Source organism: Rhineura floridana, chromosome 2 (assembly GCF_030035675.1).
Source record: "Rhineura floridana isolate rRhiFlo1 chromosome 2, rRhiFlo1.hap2, whole genome shotgun sequence".
Classification (NCBI taxonomy): domain Eukaryota; kingdom Metazoa; phylum Chordata; class Lepidosauria; order Squamata; family Rhineuridae; genus Rhineura; species Rhineura floridana.
The window spans coordinates 228126114-228147595 of record NC_084481.1 but is presented as its reverse complement, the minus strand read 5'-3'; the positions used below and the strand labels follow the sequence as shown (position 1 = coordinate 228147595).

General features: G+C 44.8%; 1 protein-coding gene across 1 annotated transcript in view; it reads left to right on the top strand.

The window, feature by feature from the left end:
* Positions 1-21482, top strand: part of DAAM1 (dishevelled associated activator of morphogenesis 1) — a 243282-nt gene that overhangs the window by 86539 nt on the left and 135261 nt on the right. Inside the window, exon 2 of the mRNA XM_061612446.1 lies at positions 8226-8448. Coding sequence (XP_061468430.1) covers positions 8266-8448 — 183 coding nt within the window. The 5' untranslated portion in view covers positions 8226-8265. The remainder of the gene's footprint in view (positions 1-8225; positions 8449-21482) is intronic.

The window sequence follows — 21482 nt, the reverse complement described above, 5'->3', positions numbered from 1 at the left end:
GGATGATTTCTTACCTGGTAATTTGCGCATTATATTTGTTCTTTCACACAATGTACAAGCTAGCTCTGGAATTCTAGTGGAATCTAGTGCATGTTTAGCACAAATTTATGATAAATGATACAAGAAATAATCCATTAGCAAGGCTGAGAACCTGGAAAATTGCAGGAGTTTTTTTGCTAGCTGCAGGCGCTCATGTGACAGGCGTCCCAGCATGCAGTGCGTTCCTGCCCTTTAGTCACCCGCTTTTTTTCCCTGACGAAAACTGTACCAGTATTCTGGTTTAGGTGCAGAGCAGCAGCATCCCCCCCCCCTTGTCAATACAACTAAAATAATGTAAAAAGTCAGAGAGGGCTTACATGGCGATGGGACGAGAACTTAGACCTCCTACACATTGTGGAACAGTGAGCATGTGTATAATGGGTTAGGGATGGAAAACAAGCCGTGTGAAAGGCAGTTGCGCAAAATGCTGGTATATCCACTGAAAAAGCTACTGTTCCTTAGTGCAAAAGGTACTGCAGTGTGATTTTAGAAATTGGGACAGAAGCGCTACTTTTTTTAATCCGTTAAACTTGATGCAGTCAGTCCCGTGTGTGAAAGCAGCCTTGATATAGCTTACAGTATACAGTATACAAAGAATTACCTCCGTAACATTTAAAATGCCAAAAGAGTTAGTGAAATCCATTAAATGTAAAAGAGCCAAGCTTACTTGCCATCCAGTAATCCCCATCTTTCTAAACACGAGGGGTTTTTATGAGTCTAGAAGTCCAAGGAGGAGTTTGTGAGGATTGCTTTCCTAGGAAGCGCGTTCTGGAGGGAAGAAGCTTCTCCAAAAGAGGCCCAGGAGAATTGAATGGGGAAGCTCAGTGGCAGAGCACATGCTTCGTATGCAGAAGGTCCCAGTCCCTGGTGCCTGCAGGTGAGGCCGAGAGAGCCGTCTGAATCTCTGGAGAGCCACTACCAGTCAGTTTAGCCAGCGACGGGCCTTGCCAAAGAAAAGTGGGTGTCAACAGCCCCTTTTCTCTTTTTCTCTTTCTCTCTGCCCAGTGGGTTGCCAGGGATCATTTTTGCTAGAGATCTGAAATGACTTGCAGAATTCTTTTGAAGCTAAGCTTAGCTTAACTAAATTAGCTTAGTTTAGTTTAGCTAAGCTTAGCTTTTGAAGCAGTCTGCATCTGTGTTGGAATTGCTTTTTAATATGTTCTTAAACTTTCTTTTTTAAAATGTTTTTAATCTTAGATCTTTTCGTAGCCTTTTTTAAGTAACGTTTTTGAAGATGGTTTGTTTTAATGTGTTTTAAAGTTCGTTTTTATGATGTATTAATGTTTTTAGTAATTTTGTTTGCCGCCCTGGGCTCCTGCTAGGAGGAAGGGTGGGATATAAACCTAATAATAATAATCTGAAGGTTGTAGGATGCCCACCCCTGTACAAATCAATAGGTTCGTTATTCCTAACCCATTTGCTACTCAGTCAGAGCTGATGTTGTCTTGGGAGAATTAAACACTATCTGTGCTGCAGAAAAAGGTTGCTGGTGTTTTAAATTGCGCGTAGGCTCTCTGCATTTTGAAAAGTGACCGGGGTGTGTGTGTGTGGCAAAAGCCACCCCTCCCAGGGGGGACCCTCTTGATCTAGTAACTCAGCCCCCCCCCGGTAAGTAATTACTTCCGCTTCAGAAGTGCTTATCACCCCCAAAGCATTAGGTTATGAAGCGCCTGGACAATTCGGCAGCTGTTGAGTACCAACAAAAGTGGGAATTTCAATGGGCAGCCTTCAGTGGAATAATACGCCGTAATGACTTCTCTGCGTTCTGTGTCTCCAAAGCTTTTCCCCCCTCTTTGTGTTTTGTTTTCTTGTGCAACACTTGCATACAGACTTCTTCCTGAAAAGCAGGCTGCCTGCTAAAGATTGCGTTTTTGGACGTGGTTCGTGTTTCTCGAGAGAACTAAGGCGAGTGTACCAGTGAGCTTTAGACAGAGCTATGAGTCCCTGGATTGAATCTTGCATCTGCCATTAACTGGCTTGGTGGCCTCAGGCAAGGCGCTTTCTTAGGCCCCATTGGCACTATACAATTACAGTCATGGCTTCCCCCAAAGAATCCTGGGAACTGTAGTTTGTTAAGGGTCCTGAGAGTTATTAGGAGGCCCCGTTCCTCTCATAAAGCTATAATTCCCAAAGTAGTTTAACAGTTAATCCCTCTTTCCAGGGAACTCTGGGAATTGTAGCTCTGTGACGGGAATAGGGGTCTCCTAACAACCCTCAACATCCCTAGCAAACTGATACTGTTTTAAATGTATAGTGCCGATGGGGCCTCTGGCTTGTGTTCTAGAGGCAATGTGGCACTGAATACCAGTTGCTGGAGAGCAGCCATGGGCAGAGAACTCTTGCTCCCGTGTCCTGCTTGTGGACTTCCTGGAGGCATCTAGTTGACCACCGTGGGAAACAGAGTGCTGGGCTAGATTGGCCTTTTGTCTGTTATAGCAGGGCTCACAATTTCCGTATGACTCTCTTCCCTCCCTCTGGTATGCAATACAAGGATGTTATTTACTTACCTCATGGGGTTGTTGCAAAAACTACAACAATGCAATCAGGCCCAGCGCCAGCAGGCAGCCAGGTCAGGCACTGGCCTGAGGGCCCCAGAGCTCACAGAAGCCCTTCACCACCGGGCCTGGTCACCACCTCCCGACTTTTGTTGCTGTGGAGGCTCGTTGGTGCCACTTCCGTCCCTGCCTCAGCGCTTGCTCATCCCTCGAGCAGCTGAAGGCTCTGGGTGCTCCTGCAGCTGTTGCCAGAAACACGTTAGGCCCCCTTAGAAGCAGCCTCCACGGTGTGGGGAAATGTGCCTCACCGACAACGGTGTCTGTCGAGGTGAAATTCCCCACACCATGGAGGCTTGATGTGCTTCTGGTGACGGCGGCTGCGGAAGGGCTCATGGCAGAGCACCCAGCTGCTGAAGGGATGGGCAAGCGCTGAAGAGGAGATGGCAGCAATGAAGATGGGCGGTGGGAGAAGGTGAACCGGCCCAGTGCTGGTGAGGGGCCTATTGTGCCTGAGGGTCCCAGAAACCAGCCCTGAATGTAATGTATGTGAAGCTCTTTGAAAAGTGCCACACAAATACTTGTCTGTAGCAGCATTGCGAATAAGCCCACAAAAGGGGGTGGGGGAATCTTAGCCTTGAACCGGCAGAAGATGTATGGAAAACTCTATCCTTTCTGTAACAGCTGGCTAGATTTTTATGCTGGGCGCAGAGGAGGGAGTTTCACTCCTCCAACTTACTACTTGGTTTTTACGCTTAGTTTCTTTGTTCCATTCTGTTCTTGGCCAGCCCGCAGTTTCTTGTTGCCTATGGCTATGAGGCTAGTACTTAATTACAAGGGTATACTATCATGGTGTCAATGAAAGTGCAGACATCAAAGAACCTTTGAGTTAGTGGGGAGCAAAGCCCAATTTAAATTTTGCTCTGGGTAAAATCACTTTGGCTATGGAAGCGTTCCACGTATGCACTGTTGTGTTTAAATCCAGTTTCTTGTTTGTGGATCCATTGCTACATATACACCATACATTTAAAGCACACGACTTCCCTCCAAAAAATCCTGGGAACTGTACAAAGGAAGCCGCCTTATACCAAGTCAGACCAATGGTCCACTAGTGCACTATTGTCTACACTGACTAGCAGTGGCTCTCCAGAGTTTCATATAGGATAAATCCCCAGCCCTACCTGGAGATGCCAATGAGGATTGAACCTGGGACCTTCTGAATGCAAAGTAGATGCACTACTACTACGGCCGTTGCCCTAAAGGGTGCTGGAAGTTGCAGCTCTGTGAGGAGTAAACTGCAGTTCTGAGTGGTTTTTATTTTTGTGGGAAGCCACGTACCCAGCCTATATGTATGTGTGTGTGTGTATAGCATTATCATACCTAAAGGCATATGAGCCTTGGTGGATCAGTCCCAACCCCTACAATGAGACGTTTTCCTGTGTCTAACCTTGTCCAACCTATTTTTGAAAACCTTGCTTCTGCACAAATGGGTGTATAGGTGACTGAGGGCACGAATGCAACACAGGCTGGCAAAACTGCACAAACAACTTTTGTGCTGACTGAACTGGCATTTGCTGCAAGCTCATTTTGCAACATTGGGTGGGATCATCAGTGGAAAGGCTGTGGAATGGTGTTGGTAGGCACAACTCCTTTCTTTTTCATGGAAATGCCGCCTATGCCGAGGGATGGGACTGGGTTGCTGCCAAAGGCGGACTGAAGAGGCCTTGCTGATTTTCACAGGCGATGCAGCGAGGGTCATGCAACAAGCTTGAGGCTCAGTGCTGGCAGGAGGTAGGAGTATACTTGCCAACCCCACCCTCTTCCATAGGTCTGGGAGAAGGTGCCAAAAAGAGCAGAGCGAATGCTTGACTATCCAGGCTGCTAGGAAATTGTTTCCAGTCCTTTCCCAAAAGAAACCTTAGCCCCATCTTCTCTTAAAAAAAACCCCCAAAAAACCTTAAAATTGCTTTTGAAATAACAATAGCAAATAACCAAACAACCAAGTACAGCTGTGCCACACTTTTTTATCAGGGGTGGCCCTCCAGATGTTGCTAGACTGCAACAGCTCGCATTAGCCCCAGCCAGCATTGCCTGTGTCAAAAGGATGGGAGTTGTAGTTCAGCAACATTTGGAGGGCCACAAGTGAACCCTCCCTGCTTCGTATCCGTCTTGAATGATACTTATTGACATCAGGCAGCTGCTTGCGCTCTGCTGTTTTTGGCACTTGCTTAAAACATTTTTGTTTACGCAAGCCTATCCAGACATGAAAAAGCTGAGATTAAAACATATGCCTTTTAAGCTTACTTACTGATTTTAATTATTGGTTAGATGTTTTTGAAGACCTGTTTTTAACTGTCTTTTATTGATAACTTCAGTGTTTGTTTTTTGAAACTGCGTAGAGGTTCTCTTACAATCAAGCAATATATAACTTTTGTTAACTATTTATTTTTTTATATTTAACTGTCCCTAGAGCCAGTGTGGTGTAATGGTTAAGGTGTTGGACTACAACCTGGGAGACCAGGGTTCAAATCCCCACACAGCCATGAAATTCACTGGGTGACCTTGGGCCAGTCACTGCCTCTCAGCCTCATGAAAACCCTATTCATAGGGTCACCATAAGTCGGAATTGACTTGGAGGCAGTACATTTACATTTTTCATGGCTTCAGAAAGAAGTCCCTCCAGAAAGAAAGACGCAGCTCTGGAGGTCCCCTATCTTGCGTTCTGCCAGTTGTGAACATTATAAACAGGAACCAGACTCCCACGGATTTATCCTTCGTAGATTCCCCTCTCATGACTCTGTATTGTTTGAGTTCCCCATCTACTTCTTAAAAAGTATCTTTGATGCATAGGGGGGTGCATTATGCCAAATTAGATCACTGGCCCATCTAGCTTGGTATTGTCCACACTGACTGGCAGCAGCTCACGAGACTTTCAGGTGGGTCTTTCCTAGCCCTACCTGGAGTTGCCAGGGGTTGAACCGAGGGCCTTCTGCATACAAGGCAGATGCTCTCCAGCACAAAGGGTGGCCATCCACAAGTACAAGATAAATAGATCTATTGGACTGTTTTTTTAAAAGACTCTATGGATAACCGAGTGGAATGGTGAAGTGCTGAATGCAGACTTGGGAAGCTGCCTTATACCAAGTTGGAGAATTTGTACATCTAATCCTGTGTTGCCTGCTCTGACTGCTAGCAGCTCACCAGTGCCTTGGGATCAGGTCTTTGCCATCATCTACTGCCTGATCATTTTTAAACTGGAGATTGTGGGGATTGAACCTGGGGCTCTCTGCATGCAAAGCTTGAGCTTTACCACTGAGTCATAACTCAACCCTTCCCCATAAATGTTGCATCAGTTGTCTGCTTGAACTAGATGTGACTGGGATAACGTCTCTATAATGTTCACAACTATGGCAGCAGAAGACAAGAGCCCTCCAGAGTTGCATCTGTCTTTCTGGAAGAATCTTGTTCGGAAGCCATAGTGAGTTCCTGTTTACATGATCGCTTCACTTACATGGGTGGTTAACAATTCCAGCATTGGTCAAGATGGGTCTACTACAGTTCACATCATCTCGTGCCGTTGGCTGTGCTGGCTGGGGCTGGTGGGAGATACAGTCACCAACATCTGGAGGGCCACTAGTTAGCCACCTCTGATATAAAGCTCCATACAGCTGCACTTGGTTGTTTGTGGGTAGATGTTCACTTGGGAATAAGCAATCAAATATATACCTGGCAGATTATGATACACATGTGGTCTTTGTACATGATGTTGTTCTGTGTGGGGAGGAAGCATTATGTGAAGCAGACCACCCTCACTAAACCTAGAAGGGAGGAAACTGGCTGTAGAGTTCATAATGGCAAGCCTAGTGTTACCTTTCCAAAAGTTCATTTTCTTAGCAATGCTACTTCTTAATATATTCTTTAGTGCAGCATGAAGATTCAGCAGGGATCTGTAGCTAAAGGAAATTGTTTGCATGCTTATGGTAGGCTTTGACTTTGCAGTAATGATTATCTGTAAGAAAGAAAACAATGTACATAGGCTTTTCACAGTGGGCATGCAGCATAAATGCAAGTCTGCAGACGACAAGACGCTGAACTCCTCTTTTTCTCTGTTTAAAGATGAGCTCTGCTATGTCTTTGGGGGTTTTCTTTGTTTTTGTTTTGCTTTAGTGTCTTCTGAGTTTAATGTTTGGGGAAGCAGGGAGTGGTGTGGATGACCAGGAGCTTACCAAACAGTAGCTACTACTTTGTGGTTTTCTTGAATCAACTATGCAGACCAGCTGGCAGAAGAACTGAGAGAAGGAAGGGAAGGGGAGGCGATGACATCCTTTTAAGTGTTGGGCTTTCTGCTTCCAGAGGATCCCAAGCAGCGTCAGTCTCCCAGGACTTCTGGGGTCATTATTAGCACTGTTGGTTAAAAAAAAAAAAAAGCCATAGAAAAAGCACTTAAAAAAAAAACTTGCAGGATGAAGAAATAACCAGCAGGGACAAACTCATAGCTAACTTTTCAGACAGCACTAGGCTGCGTTGCCAGTAAAGTATTTAATTTGTGTAGTCCCTGCTGCATGATTTCAATGTGGAGTAAACAATTGCTTTTCTCTCTCTCTCCTTATCCTGAGGGGGGGAAATGCTGGCTATCGATTATAGCCGCTCTGCCTCTCCAAAAGGCACTCCTCTTTCTGTCCGGGAGGACTGGGTTAGAGACACTTTTTAAGTCAGCAAGTGGGGAACTTTTTTAGCTTGAGGCCTGCATTTTCTGCTGGAGAACCTTCTGGGGCCCGCATGCCAGTGACGGGTGGGGGCCGGAGGCAGAAGTGAGCGGAGCAATGAATGTAAATTTTACCTTTGAACAGCAGGCTAGTTTCTGTACATATTCTCACACCCCGCTCTATCTTCCATCTAGGCGAACAAGAGTCATGATCAGAGTCCAAGCACTCATTCCACCCAGGAAAAATCACTTGGGGTACAAAGCAGGGCCAGTGAGGAGTGTGGCCTGGGGCCAGGCAAAGAGGCCTGGAAGACACATTCAGCCCCTGGGTCCGAAGCTCCCCACCCCTATTCTACATCCGAATCCTTTTTGCTTTCAGTGTTTGTTTCAAATCTCTTAGGCAAAGTGTTAGTAAATTGCTGCTAGTTTCGGGTGAAGCACACAATGATTGGCATGCACCCAGTAGCAGTCAATTGCCAGGTGCCATGCACTGTAGAAGACTGGAATCACTCTGCATGTTGCTATTCCCCAGTGAAGCTAGAGCTGAGAGTTTCCAGAAGTGGTATACCCCACTGTTGAAAGGGTTGTCACCAGCTTGAATGACAATTGTGCAGTAGGTCAACCCATCCCTTCATCTGCTGTCGCAGGGACGATTCCCTCTTCCATGTAGGTATGATGACGGTTGATGCCTTTGCTGCTCCAATATCTTCATAACGAGCGTGATGGCCACCGGGACAGTTTCCGGCAGTGACTGCAAGGGAGCAGAGGATATTTCCAGGGTGACTGTGATTGGACAGAGGCTCTCCGGAACGATGTAACATGGGGACTACTTATTAAGGAACAGGGGTTTAAAAAGAGGTGGACAGGTGGATCTTGGGCTTGAAAAAATGGGCTGGAAAGGAGAGGAATGCCTGGATCATAAAGCGGGTAAAAAAACTTGTTAGCCAAAACTTTAATGCTTTCTTCTCTTCCTCTCCTCCTTTTTTTAGGATTTAGCATCCAGGAAGGAAAACCAGAAGGATTCCAGCCATGGCTCCAAGAAAAAGGAGCGGGCGAGGGATCTCTTTCATCTTCTGCTGTTTCCGAAGTAATGACCACCCGGAGATCACCTACCGGCTGCGGAATGACAGCAACTTTGCCCTGCAAACTATGGAGCCTGCATTGCCCATGCCTCCCGTGGAGGAGCTGGATGTTATGTTCAGCGAGCTTGTGGTGAGTGATAGCACTCTGTATCATAGAATCATAGAATAGTAGAGTTGGAAGGGGCCTTTAAGGCCATCAAGTCCAACCTCCTGCTCAATGCAGGAATCCAAATCAAAGCATTCCTGACAGATGGCTGTCCAGCTGCCTCTTGAATGCCTCCAGTGTCGGAGAGCCCACTACCTCTCTAGGTCATTGGTCCCATTGTCGTATGGCTCTAACAGTTAGGAGCCATATGACAATGGAACCAATTACCGTGTGTGTGTTTATTTATTCTGCTTAATAATAAAAAGTTGTGGAGGGGATGCCACTTAGAGTTCCACCCGTTGGCAATGTGCAACTGCTTGGCACCTCCTCCCAGGCTTGTTCCTCTTTTATGTGAGAAAATATTTAATTGCCTTGGCTCATAATAGAAAGGGTAACTTGGAAAATTTTCAGGGACAATGAAAGGCCTCACAAACTGAAGGTTTTAACTGGAACAAGTTGAGTTTAAATTAAAATACTAAATGTGTCTTTTTCTGAACTAATTCTTACTTGAGACTGCAGTTGGGTTTTTACATTTTTCCTGTTGATCTGTTTGTTGTTGTTGTTACGTGCCTTCAAGCTGATTACGACTTACGGCGACCCTATGAATCAGTGACCTCCAAGAGCATCTGTTATAAACCACCCTGTTCAGATCTTGTAAGTTCAGGTCTGTGGCTTCCTTGATGAACTCAATCCATCTCTTGTTTGGCCTTCTTCTTTTTCTATTCCCTTCTGTTTTTCCCAGCATTATTGTCTTCTCTAGTGAATCATGTCATTCTCATGATGTGTCCAAAGTATGAAAGCCTCAGTTTCATCATTTTAGCATCTAGTGATAGTTTTGGTTTAATTTTTTGTCTTTCTCGCAGTCCATGGTATCCACAGAGCTCTCCTCCAGCACCACATTTCAAATGAGTTGATTTTTCTCTTATCCGCTTTTTTCACTGTCCATCCTTCACATCCATAGATAGAGATTGGGAATACCATGGTCTGAATGATCCTGACTTTAGTGTTCAGTGATACATCTTTGCATTTGAGGACCTTTTCTAGTTCTCTCACAGATGCCCTCCCCAGTCCTAGCCTTCTTCTGATTTCTTGACTGTTGTCTCCATTTTGGTTAATGACTATGCCAAGGTATTGATAATCCTTGACAAGTTCAATGTCCTCATATCATCCTATATATTTGCTCTATCAATGGCTCCTAGCCATGAAGGCTATGTTCTGCCTTCACTATAAGAGGCAATACTGTATGCTTCCAAATACCAGTTGCTGGAAACAAGAGTACACTTGTGCTTAGGTCCTGCTTGCGGGCTTCCCATGGGCATCTGCTTGGCCATTGTGAGATCAGGATTCTGGACTGGATGGGCCACTGGCTTGACCCAGCAGGGCTCTTTTTATCTTCTTAAGATTCTAATCATGACCTCCCTTCCCCAGATTATAATTACAATCCCGCTTTTCTAAATCAAAATTGCAGATGATGGTAGCTTGTAAAGTTGACCATAGAATCTTAGACTTGGAAGGCACTTCAAAGGCCATCTAGTCCAGCCCCCTTCCAGTGCAGAACAGCCACTACTATTACAATAGGTAATTGTTAAATAGAGTGTATAGTGTTGACCATTGAACCGCACTGTCACTGAGTTTGTTTTCCATCAAGTCTGAAAAACTGTAGCTAGGGGGAGTTATGTCTTTGCCCAGTCTGGGAACGGACAGCCAAGGCCGTTGCTATGGTAACCATCGCGATAGACTGGGAAAAGTTCTAGCAGCTATCTGTGTTGAGCTGAGTCTTCTGTGTATTGCCTCTGAACTGAGAGGTTGTCTTCTGTGTTTACCTTTGGAGAGAGGTACCAGAAGGGGGGTGACTGAAGAAACTCTACATGTATTTACTCTTAAGCCTTTGGCCGTAATGTCTTAATAAAGACTCTTAACATGATCTAATGCTCTGAAGAAGTTTCTTGCTCAACTTAACTCCAACGTAATGTATGCTGTTTCACGCAACAACGCACACACTTCAACATATAGAGCAGTGTTTCTCAACCAGTGTGCCTCCAGATGTTGTTGGACCACAACTCCCATCAGCCTCAGCCAGCATTGCCCAATGGTCAGGAAAGATGGGAATTGTGGTCCAACAACATCTGGAGGCACACTGTTTGGGAAACACTGGTATAGAGGGTGAGACAGTGCCTTTGCCAAGGCTCCCATCCAGTGACGTGACCTGCGGCTTTAACTTTAAATAGACTTATGGGGTAATGTACCTAATAATTCGAGGAGTTGGTGCAGAATGCATCCTTTTGGAGAACAGAAGGTAAAAGAAAGAGAGACTGGCTAAAATGTAATTTCTATTTTATTTATTCTGAATATACATTCAGAAGCTGTCCTGCAATATAGAACTCCCAGTAAGATAGTTTATGATGAAGCTTGTGTTTCAACTTCCCATAGATCAGGGGTCACTAATCTTTTTAGAACTGTGGGCATATGTGGGTTTTTGAATGCCATGCCCTCCCCAACCCCCAAGAAACAGAAAGAAAGTGCTTATCCAGACTTCAGTTTTCCAAGGGATTGGAGTAAAAGTTGGATTCAGCAGAATTAATCTAGTCTTCAGAAACATAGAGCTGAAGGAGGAAGTGGGAAAGAGTGTCACTCTTTCAACTTTCTCTTTCTGTTGTATGTACTTTTCAGGGGAGAAAAAGATAATCATCCTCACCATCTCATGACCAACGGGGCAGAAAGTGTGTGTGTGTGTGGGGGGGCTTCATGGGCACCAGGGGAAGACCTCAAGAGCACCATTGTGCCCATGAACATCAGGTTGGCAACCCATTCCTATAGCCACACACCCTTAGATTTGCCATTTTCTCTCTGCGGAGGAAACCAGAGTCTAAGCGTGCAGATATCAGCAGTGCTTTCATCTGGCAAGGTGGCTTCCCCCTTGAGCTAAGCCCCTTGAGCATGAAAGGCCGTACGCCTGGGCATTGTAAGATTGTTGGCACTCATTGGCCTGAAGCCCTTCCGAGAGGGTGAGCTCCTTGTCTCACCGTCTGTCAGGGCTTCATCTGCTTTTTCCACCAGACAAGGAGAGAGGGCTGGAAGGAAAGAGGTTTTCACAAAAGGCAGCCGGCCCCAGTTTTGCTTTTATCATGGTGCAGTCTCCCAGCTGCTTTGGAACGCCTTGGGTTGCCAGGGTGATGAGGACATGCCTTGTTGACTTCCAGTATTTCAGTTTTTCCTCTCTCTTACTGGATTAATGCTGCCTTAAGACTTCAGGAGAGAATAGGAGAGGAAGCAGCAGGGTCATCTCAGGGGGGTGTGTGTGTGTGTGCTGGTGTGGCAGGTGGGTGAGCAAAGCCGTGGCCATGAGATCTTCTGTCAATCGCCAAGTGAATACTTTATTGGTGCTTGGTAGACCAGAAGGTTGAATTCTTAAAGGCTCTGTCCTGCCCCCACTTCCAAATCCTCTTGTGTTCCAGCCCCATCTGGCACCGGCTTTTGCATAATTCCACCAATTCATCTGTCCATCAAGACAGCGAGCTCTTCTACCTAGTGAAGCTGGGGAAGGGCCATAGCTTAGGGGTGTTGGCGCGAAATATCTTGTTGGGGGAGAGAGCAGCACATGCACATGGTCTCCGGTCAGTCGGCCCCAGATCAGCTGAGACAGACTGGAAAACGAGGGCTCCCACTTTCATTAATGGATGATGGAGTCATGCCCTTTAACAGTGGCGTGAGAGGTCGTAAATCAGGAAGTGCAGCTTTTTCTCATGGCTGCATCTCTGTGCCAGAGGAAATGTGGCCTGTTGGTTTCTCCTGCAGCTTTCGAAGCTGGAGCCTCTGCCGGTAAAGGTGGAGGCCCTGATTTCATAGAAACATAGGAAGCTGCCTGATATTGAATGAGACCATTGGTCCATCAAGCTCAGTATTGTCCACACTGACTAGCAGCAGCCCTCCAGGGTTTCAGGCACAGGTCCCTCCCAGCCCTACCTGGAGATGCTAGGGATTGAACCTGGGAGTGTTTGCGTGCAAGGCAAATGTTCTGCCACTGAGCTGTGGCCCTTCCCTGAGAATTGGGAACAGAAGTATAGTTTCCAAATCGTGTGAAGTATTAGTTCCCCTCTATTCAGCACTGGTTAGGCCTCATCTTGAATACTGTGTCCAGTTCTGGTCTCCGCACTTCAAGAAGGATGCAGACAAACTGGAACAGGTTCAGAGGAGGGCAAGAAGGATGATCAGGGGACTGGAAACAAAGCCCTATGAGAAGAGACTGAAAGAACTGGGCATGTTTAGCCTTGAGAAGAGAAAACTGAGGGGAGATAGGATAGCACTCTTCAAGTACTTGAAAGGTTGCCACACAGAGGAGGGCCGGGATCTCTTCTCGATCGTCCCACAGTGCAGGACACGGAATAATGGGCTCAAGTTGTGGGAAGCCAGATTTCGACTGGACATCAGGAAAAACTTCCTAACTGTTAGAGCCATACAGCAATGGAACCAATGACCTAGAGAGACAGTGGGCTCTCCAACTCTGGAGGCATTCAAGAGGCAGCCGGACAGCCATCTGTCGGGTATGCTTTGATTTGGATTCCTGCATTGCGCAGGGGGTTGGACTTGTTGGCCTTATAGGCCCCTTCCAACTCTATTATTCTGTGATTCTATGAAGAAGAAAATGCTTGGCAACCTGATCGTGGAGATGTGTTTGAAAGTGATTACCGATGTATGGCAGGGTTGGGAAACCTCTGGCCCTTCAGATGTTGTTGAACTGCAACTCACATCAGCCCCAGCCAGCATGGCCAGTGGTCAGGGTTGAATGGAGTTGTAGTCCAGTAGCAACATCTGGAAGAACACTGGCCCCCTTTCCCTGATGTACGGTGAAATCTTTGAAGTTCAATTGGGGTGGGGAGGATCAAGTTGGGTTTTTCAAGGGGAGCAGCTTTTCATTTTCCTACAGGGTCTTTGCCTGTCCACTTGATGGGTGAAAAAGTAGAGGAAAGTCTGCTCATCCTTTACCTTGTTCTGTGCGGTGGGTGTAATTTATATAGTTTGCAGTATTCCTCTCGTTTGGATGCAGAATTTTGATTTCATTTTACCAATGTCCATGCAGCCCTGGCAATATATTAAAGCCATAATGCATTTTAGCATGCAAAGTGTTATGGGAATGATATTCCTATAATACAGTATAATCCTCAGGGGGCACAAATGTATCTCATTGCAGTTAAAAAGCCCAGAACAAGCATAGCTCTGGGGCAGATTAACCCGGTTGGTTTGGGAAGGCACTTAAACCTCCCATGTCAGCTGCAACCATTACAGACGCAAAGTAGTTTAGATCATGCATTATGGATAATTCTTGGTCTTACCATAAGCTTCCAATCTGATGGAGGATGCAGTGATGATCAAAGCATGGCACAATGACATTGAGAACAGGTGTGCGGCTGAGCAGTCTTAAGCTATCCTCTGTGGAAGGTTGTAAGTGCCAACAGTCCAGTTATATGTGAATTTCCCCTCCAGTGGGTGCTGTGTCGATGGCAAAGGAGGGATCATGTCATGCCTTTGTGTTAATGGCTGTTAACCCATGATAGAATCTCCAGGTTTGGAGGCAGCATGCTTCTGAATAATCACTAGTTCGGGATACTGGCTTCATGCCCTCTTTGTGGGCTTCCCAGCAGCATAACCTCCAAGTTAGATTACTGCAATGCACTGTACATGGGGCTGCCTTTGAAGACGGTTCGGAAGCTGCAGCTCATGCAAAATGCAGTGGCCAGATTGGTAACAGGGACCAGACGGTTCAAACATATAAAACCAATTCTGGCCCGCTTGCATTGGCTGCCTGTATGTTTCTGAGCTCGATTCAAAGTGCTGGTTTTAACCTATAAAGCCTTACATGGCTTGGGACCACAGTACCTGATGGAACGCCTCTCCTGACACGAACACACCTCAACATCAAAGGCCCTCCTTCAGGTGCCTACTGGGAGGGAAGCTGGGAGTTTGGCAACAAGGGAGAAGGCCTTCTCAGTGGTGGCCCCTAAATTATGGAATGATCTCCCTGACGAGGTGCACCTGGCGGCAACACTGTTATCTTTTCGGCGCCAGGTCAAGACTTTCCTCTTATGCCAGGTATTTTAGCATGTGTTTTTAAATTGTTTTTTAAAAAAATTTAAACTGTGTTTTTAAATTGTTTTTTATGTTTTAAAATTTGTATATTTGTTTTTAATGTTTTTAATTGCTGTAAACCGCCCAGAGAGCTTTTGCTATGGGGCAGTATATAAATGTAATAAATAAATAATAAATAAATCTGAGTAGGAAACGGAGTGCTAGAGCTTTTGTGCGATCCAGAGGAGATGGTTGCGGGAATTGCCGTAGCTCAGTGGTAGAGCATCTCCTTTGCATGCAGAAGGCCCCAGGTTCAATCCCTGGCATCCTCAGGTAGGGCTGTGAGAGACACTTGCCTGAAACTCTGGAGAGCTGCTGCCAGTCAGTGTAGGCAATGCTGAGCTAGATAGGTGACCAGGAATTCCATGCAGATGAGTGAATGAGCTGGTGGATGGAGAGACAGATTGCTCAGTCCCTCTTCTGTCAGCCCACTTGTTTTCATCGTAGCTGCAATGGTATGAACGCTGCTTTCTCTTGGTAGAAGGCAGCAACTTGCAAAATTCATTATGTTTTTATGGATGCTTTGAGTTGATTTTGTTTTTATATGCTGTATCCCGCCTTCATATATTTTGATGAAAGTGCAGATTATAAATATGCAAATAAATAAACGTTCTTACTAGCCAGCTAAAATGAAATAACTTGCGTTTCCATGCTGATCGCAGAGGAGTGAGTTTCCATGTAGGCCGCAGAGAAGGAGAGAGACACACCGCTAACCTCTTAGCAGGCTAGTAACTTTTGTGGGCTTGTTTATGTGGCTGGTCTAGTACAGAGAAGAACATAGGAAGCTGCCTTATACCAAGTCAGACTATTGGTCCATCTAGCTCAATATTGTCTACACTGACTGGCAGCGGCTCTCCAGGTTTTCAGACAGGGAATCTTTCTCAGCCCTACCTGGAGATGCTGGGGTCGAACCTCGGACCTTCTGCATGCAAAGCAGGCCACTGAGCTATGGCCATTCCCCACTATTTCCTTACCTCCTCCTCGCTCCCCAGCCCTTGCCAATCTGTAATATGGGGGAGAAAATACCAGCCTCTAGTACAGATTTTGCTGTAAGATTAACAGGCTAATGTGAAGCATATCAGGCATTCATAAATTGCTAGCCCACATCTTATCTAGCAATTCTCAGCTGTGCAGATGTATCATGTCTGCCATGCATATTTGTCACTGTCAATGTAAAATCAGAGGTGGCCTCTATTTTTATATTAAGAGTAGTTCATAGCTTTCAATGAAGTTGAAATGTGTTTATAACTTTTTAATATTGAAAATGGATTCCATCTTAAGCTGAAGCTCAAAGAAATGTGTGCTTTTAAAATATATTTGCCTCTCCGCCTGCCCACCTGCCCCAAATTGCAAATGTTTTTAGATGGTAAGCTATTTCTGGCAGGCTAGTGCTAATTTTTATCTTTCTAAAACAGCAAGTGAATTAAGTGCCATTCAGTAACAGTCATAATAAAGAGGTGGAGAGTCTGAGTACCGCAGCAGTAGCAGCAACTCTGATGGCCAGATGTTCAGATTTTATTGATGCAGATGGAATGCTTTCCTCCATAATCTCTTGACTTTCTCGATAGAGGTGGTTGCCCAGCCTGTGTGTTTTCAGAACTTCAAGTGGTGTCAGCTGTGTTTACAGCAACACTTTGTTGTTATGTGCCTTCAAGTCGATTACGACTTATGGCGACCCTGTGAATCAGCGACCTCCAACAGCATCTGTCATGAACCACCCTGTTCAGATCTTGTAAGTTCAGGTCTGTGGCTTCCTTTATGGAATCAACCCATCTCTTGTTTGGCCTTCCTGTTTTTCTACTCTCTTCTGTTTTTCCTGGCATTGTTGTCTTTTCTAGTGAATCATGTCTTCTCATGATGCGTCCAAAGTATGATAACCTCAGTTTCATAATTTTAGCTTCTAGTGATAGTTCTGGTTTAATTTGTACTAACACCCAATTATTTGTCTTTTTCGCAGTGTCCATGGTATGCGCAAAGCTCTCCTCCAACACCACATTTCAAATGATTTTTATCTGATTTTTTCACTGTCCAACTTTCACATCCATCCATAGAGATTGGGAATACCATGGTCTGAATGATCCTGACTTTAGTGCTTAGTGATACATCTTTGCATTTGAGGACCTTTTCTAGTTCTCTCACAGCTGCCCTACCCAGTCCTAGCCTTCTTCTGATTTCTTGACTATTGTCTCCAGTTTGGTTAATGACTGTGCCAAGGTATTGATAATCCATGACAAGCTCAATGTCCTCATTGTCAACTTTAAAGTTACGTAAATCTTCTGTTGTCATTACTTTAGCCTTCTTGACATTCAGCTGTAGTCTTGTTTTTGTGCTTTCCTCTTTAACTTTCAACAGTAACACTATCTTCATTAATTAACCACCAGGTGAGATAGCTGACTTCATTTGATCCCCTGAATTGTTAAACTGGTTGGACAGTTCAGGGCTGCTTGAAACTCATAGGATTCTTCAAAGTGTCTCTTTTTATATATATATATATATATATATATATATATATATATATAAATTATAAAGCAAGGAGAGTGGCAGAGCATCTGCAGAAGGTTCCAGATTCAGTTCCTGGCATCTCTGTGTAGGGTTGGGAATATCCCCTGTCTGAAACTGTGGAGAGCCCAGCCAGTCAGCATGGACAATGCTGTTAGGTGGACCAATGATCTGGCTGTATATAAGGCAGCTTCCTATGTTCATAAGTAATAATACTGTATCAGAAGTAGGAAGAGAAGGATCTGTCAGTTTTGGATCTCTTAGTTACTCATTTTTTTCAGTCTAAAATTCGGGTCTCCACACTTCTGCAGCAATTTGCGAATTCTTTTTTCTTCATGGAGGAAAAGGCTATCAGTGGTTACTAGCCATGATAGCTATGCTCTGCCTCCATAGGTGCAGGCGGTATGCTTCCAGATACCAGTTGTTGGAAACCTCAGGAAGGGAGAGTGCTCCTTGCACACAGGTCCTACTTGTGGGTTTCCCATGGGCACCTGGTTGGCCACTGTGAGAACAGGATGCTGGATGAGATGGGCCACTGGTCTAATCCAGCAGGCTCTTTTTATGTTCTTATGTTCTCATAAACATTCTCTAGCATCTTAGTGCAAATTTCTCCTACTAAACACAATTTTGTATGCAGTTTTGACAAATGTACACATTTTTGCAAACCAGCCTTATAATGCATTTTGGCATGTTATTTTCATTAATGTATTCATATTTATGAACACTTTCCCCTGATATATTTATTTTGCAAACATTGGTTTGTTGGAGGACTGCACTGAAAAATTGGATTAATGTACATTTTGAGGGATGGCTATATTGTTTTGGAAAATGTGAACTGGATAGATTCAGCTCCAAATGCAAAATGAATCTAATTTCTTCCCCCATCCACTAGTCACAACATCAAATGGTAGAAATAGAAATCTAGGAAAAAATATAATGTAATCAAGCATCTTACAGAATTAATATTGTGTGTCTGTGAATGCAGACACATACACACATACTAGTAGCAAAAACATATCTTTAAAAAAGTAAAGCTAATGACATTGGCCAAGTAACCCTTGTAGCACATTCAAGGGGAATATTAGATGGTCCTTATCAAACTGCATCTCATCCCTTTTTTTTTTAAGTTGGAAAAACTACTTGGTTTTTAAATTCTTCTAACTAGCTGTCATCGTTTTCAGTTTCAATTGATTATAGGTCTTAATTTTAAAAAATTGTAGTAATGAATACTTAAGATGTGAAATGAGTTTTAAATGACACGCCAGCTACTGAATATTCACCATATGCATCATATAGGTAAACAAGTATTTATGTATCATCTTCCCCATAAAGACAGTGTGGTATAGTGGTTGGGGTGCTGGATTCACAGACTGGTGAGACCCAGGTTCAAATCCTCACTCACCCATGAAGCTTACTCGGTGACCTTGGAGCAGACAGCATCTCTGAGCTTCAATTACCTCTCAGGGTTGTTGTGAGATTAGAAGGGGTGAGGGAGAACCCTGTGTGCTGCCCAGAGTTTCTTGGAGGATTTTGTGGAGTATAAATTGGCACACTCACTTATCCAGTAGTGGTTAGTACTTGATTTGTGCTCAAGTTAAATGTTCCCAGTTTCCTTGGCCTTTGATAATATTGTTGTGTGCCTCCCCAATCTCCGAGCGGTGAGATTTCAGGGGTCCCTGCGCTCATCCAGGGTTTGGTTTCTTTTGGGAAGAAGATTAGCGGAGAGTGTGGTGTCTTTATGAAATATGGTTATTTATTTACATACATTCCAACCTGAGCTTAGGATGGAAGGGTTCAAGGCATCAGCAGTCCAATATCCAGCTTTTCCATCAGGGTTACAGGAGGCCATGGTGCAGAGAGTCAGTCTCTCTGCCTGCTTCCAGTTTCCAGCCTTTCTCCAGACACACTCTATACACACTCAAAGCATAAACCTCTCCTAGCTGCCAGGAGGGGGCGGGAGGCTCTCCTGAAGAGTTTCAATGACAAAAGGATCTTCCTGGCCCATTCACCAGTTGCTGGGCACCTAATAGACCCATTAACAACCTGGCCACACTATTAGCTTAACAAAATAAACTCCAGCAGAGCCAGCCCCTCACCCCAAGGCACAGGATTCCAAATCAGAGGCTGGAAGGAGACCCACAGGAATCATCCATTCCAACCCCCAAACTCACAACACTATACTGTAACCTGTCTTCTATGGCATTGTTGGGGAACAATTGGCACTCCAGGTGTTGCTAAACTACAGTTCTCATCAGCCCCAGCAAGCATGGCCAATAGCCAGGGGATGATGGGAATTGTAATTCAGCAACATCTGGAGGGCCAAAGATTCCCCACACCTGATCTATGCCTTACAATCATCATTTTGTGTTTCTCAAAGTAATTTCTGTCTTAAACTCTGTGGTGCCCAGAAATGAGCATGTAACTCAAGTGAGATGTACCAGATGCTTGAGCTGAGTAGAGATGCACTGCTCTAGTCTTGGGAAGCAATGGCTGTATTTTAATGTTGCTTTAAATGTGTGTGGCCTTTAGCTCTTGACTCCACATTTGCTTGCACTCAGTTTACACTTTCAACATAAGGCCACCTGCCCGCACATGCCAGCTAAATGCTGCTTGCATGCTGGTGCCCTGAAAAGACAGGAACTGTTCTCCCCAGTTTATGAAAACTTTCCTGCCTGACCGTCTGGAGAGGACTGCTGCTTGCAGCAGGTGACTAGAGAAAGGGCTGTTTTACAAGTTCAACCACAACCAATTAATATTTCTGCCTGACGGATTTCCCCCATCTCTTGCATTTATTGTATTATTACTGTGCATGTGTGTGTTAAGTACTACATGGCACCTCCTCATATTTTTACAGTAAGCCTTGCAAAGCAACTGCTGCAGCTAAGCTCTATATGCTGCAGTCATGAAACATCAACTGACACCACCAGGGCGTAACATTTGATACATTTTTAAGAAGCAGTACTTCAGAAGGCTTTTACCACTTCACAAACTAATTTTTATTGGTGGTTTGCTTTTGTTGCATCAGCAGCGTTGAGTCTTTCAAAGAGTCTCATTAACTTCTGGGAGGAAAATGCAGTGGTCGAGAGGAATGGGCAAAGCTCAACAGATGCAAAAATCAACTTTGGTCAGCAGAGAATCTAGCATAGGCACAGAGAGTGAGGGAGAACACACAGTTCAGTGGTTGAAGGTTCATTTTCCAGTTCATAAAAGTTCAGGGACTGGGGTAAGACAGACCCTTTGGTGCTGTAGACCTGTCTCTGCTACTAGTCAGAGCAGGCAGCAATGAGCTGATCTGGGATAAAGCAGCTTTTTATGGGAATGGGGGAGGCAAAGGGTTGGGCCAGTTCCTTTGGGCAGTGAGCTGTGATGTTCAATGGCAGGTCCATGAGAATAAGCCTGTTTGAGTCTACACCCAGCGTCTGGCTTGCATAAAATAGCTGCTTATGAAAACAGTTTGCTCACAGGAACCAGCTTGCATGAGAAAATTACAGCTTCACTCTGCACGGAAGAGGAGCTGCTCCCCTGTGTGAGTTTGTGGCTCTAATGTCCCGATGCTCATATGAGCAGTTATTTTTCTGGCGGTCTTCTGCTGGGCGTGCTGCTGAAATGGACTCGGATACCAATTTGGGAGGAAACCAGTAAGGGTCTATAGCCAAAGGCAGGACTGCCCATCAAGCAGCTTTGTCACAGATCACCCTACCAAAAGTCACCTCTGCTGAAAGAAGAGGCCTGGGAATAACATAGGCAGGCTTGTATCTGGACTGTGTCTACTGGTGGAAGCTCACATGATCGGATGCTTCACCACAGCAAAACAAAAAACAAACAAACAAAAACCCCTACATGTAGAAAACTGGCAGCGTAGCCTTGTTCCTGATATACTAGTGTTCTGTGTGCATGGAAGACCCACATTTATCCACCTCCGGTGAGAACTAGGCCTATATTCCACATAAGCAGTGGACAGTCTAGTTTTGTGTTGTATGAGGTGGGATTAAGGTTTATAAATAAGTATTACCATTGTGTAATATTAGAGTATCTAAAATCTAACTCCAGCCTTGCATAGTCTTCTAGTTTTTCGTCATCTACTACTGTCTTAGTGGTCCACATTTTGGTTTTCAGTTTTACAAAGCAAGAGTGCATTCTTGGGGGGGTCACTTAACACACATTAGATTGCCTTAACTGTTAAGTGTAACTCACGTGCCTTAAAGTGCTCCTGATTGTGCACTCCTTCTTTGTAAGAACATAAGTAGTATCTTGCTGGATCCAGACCAAGGCTGGTATTATTTACAAGAATACCAGCAACCACCAGATGTTATGACAAGGAACTTGTGGCCCTCCAGATGTTTCTAGACAACTCCTCCTATCATCCTTGACCATTAGCCATGCTGACTGGGGCTGAT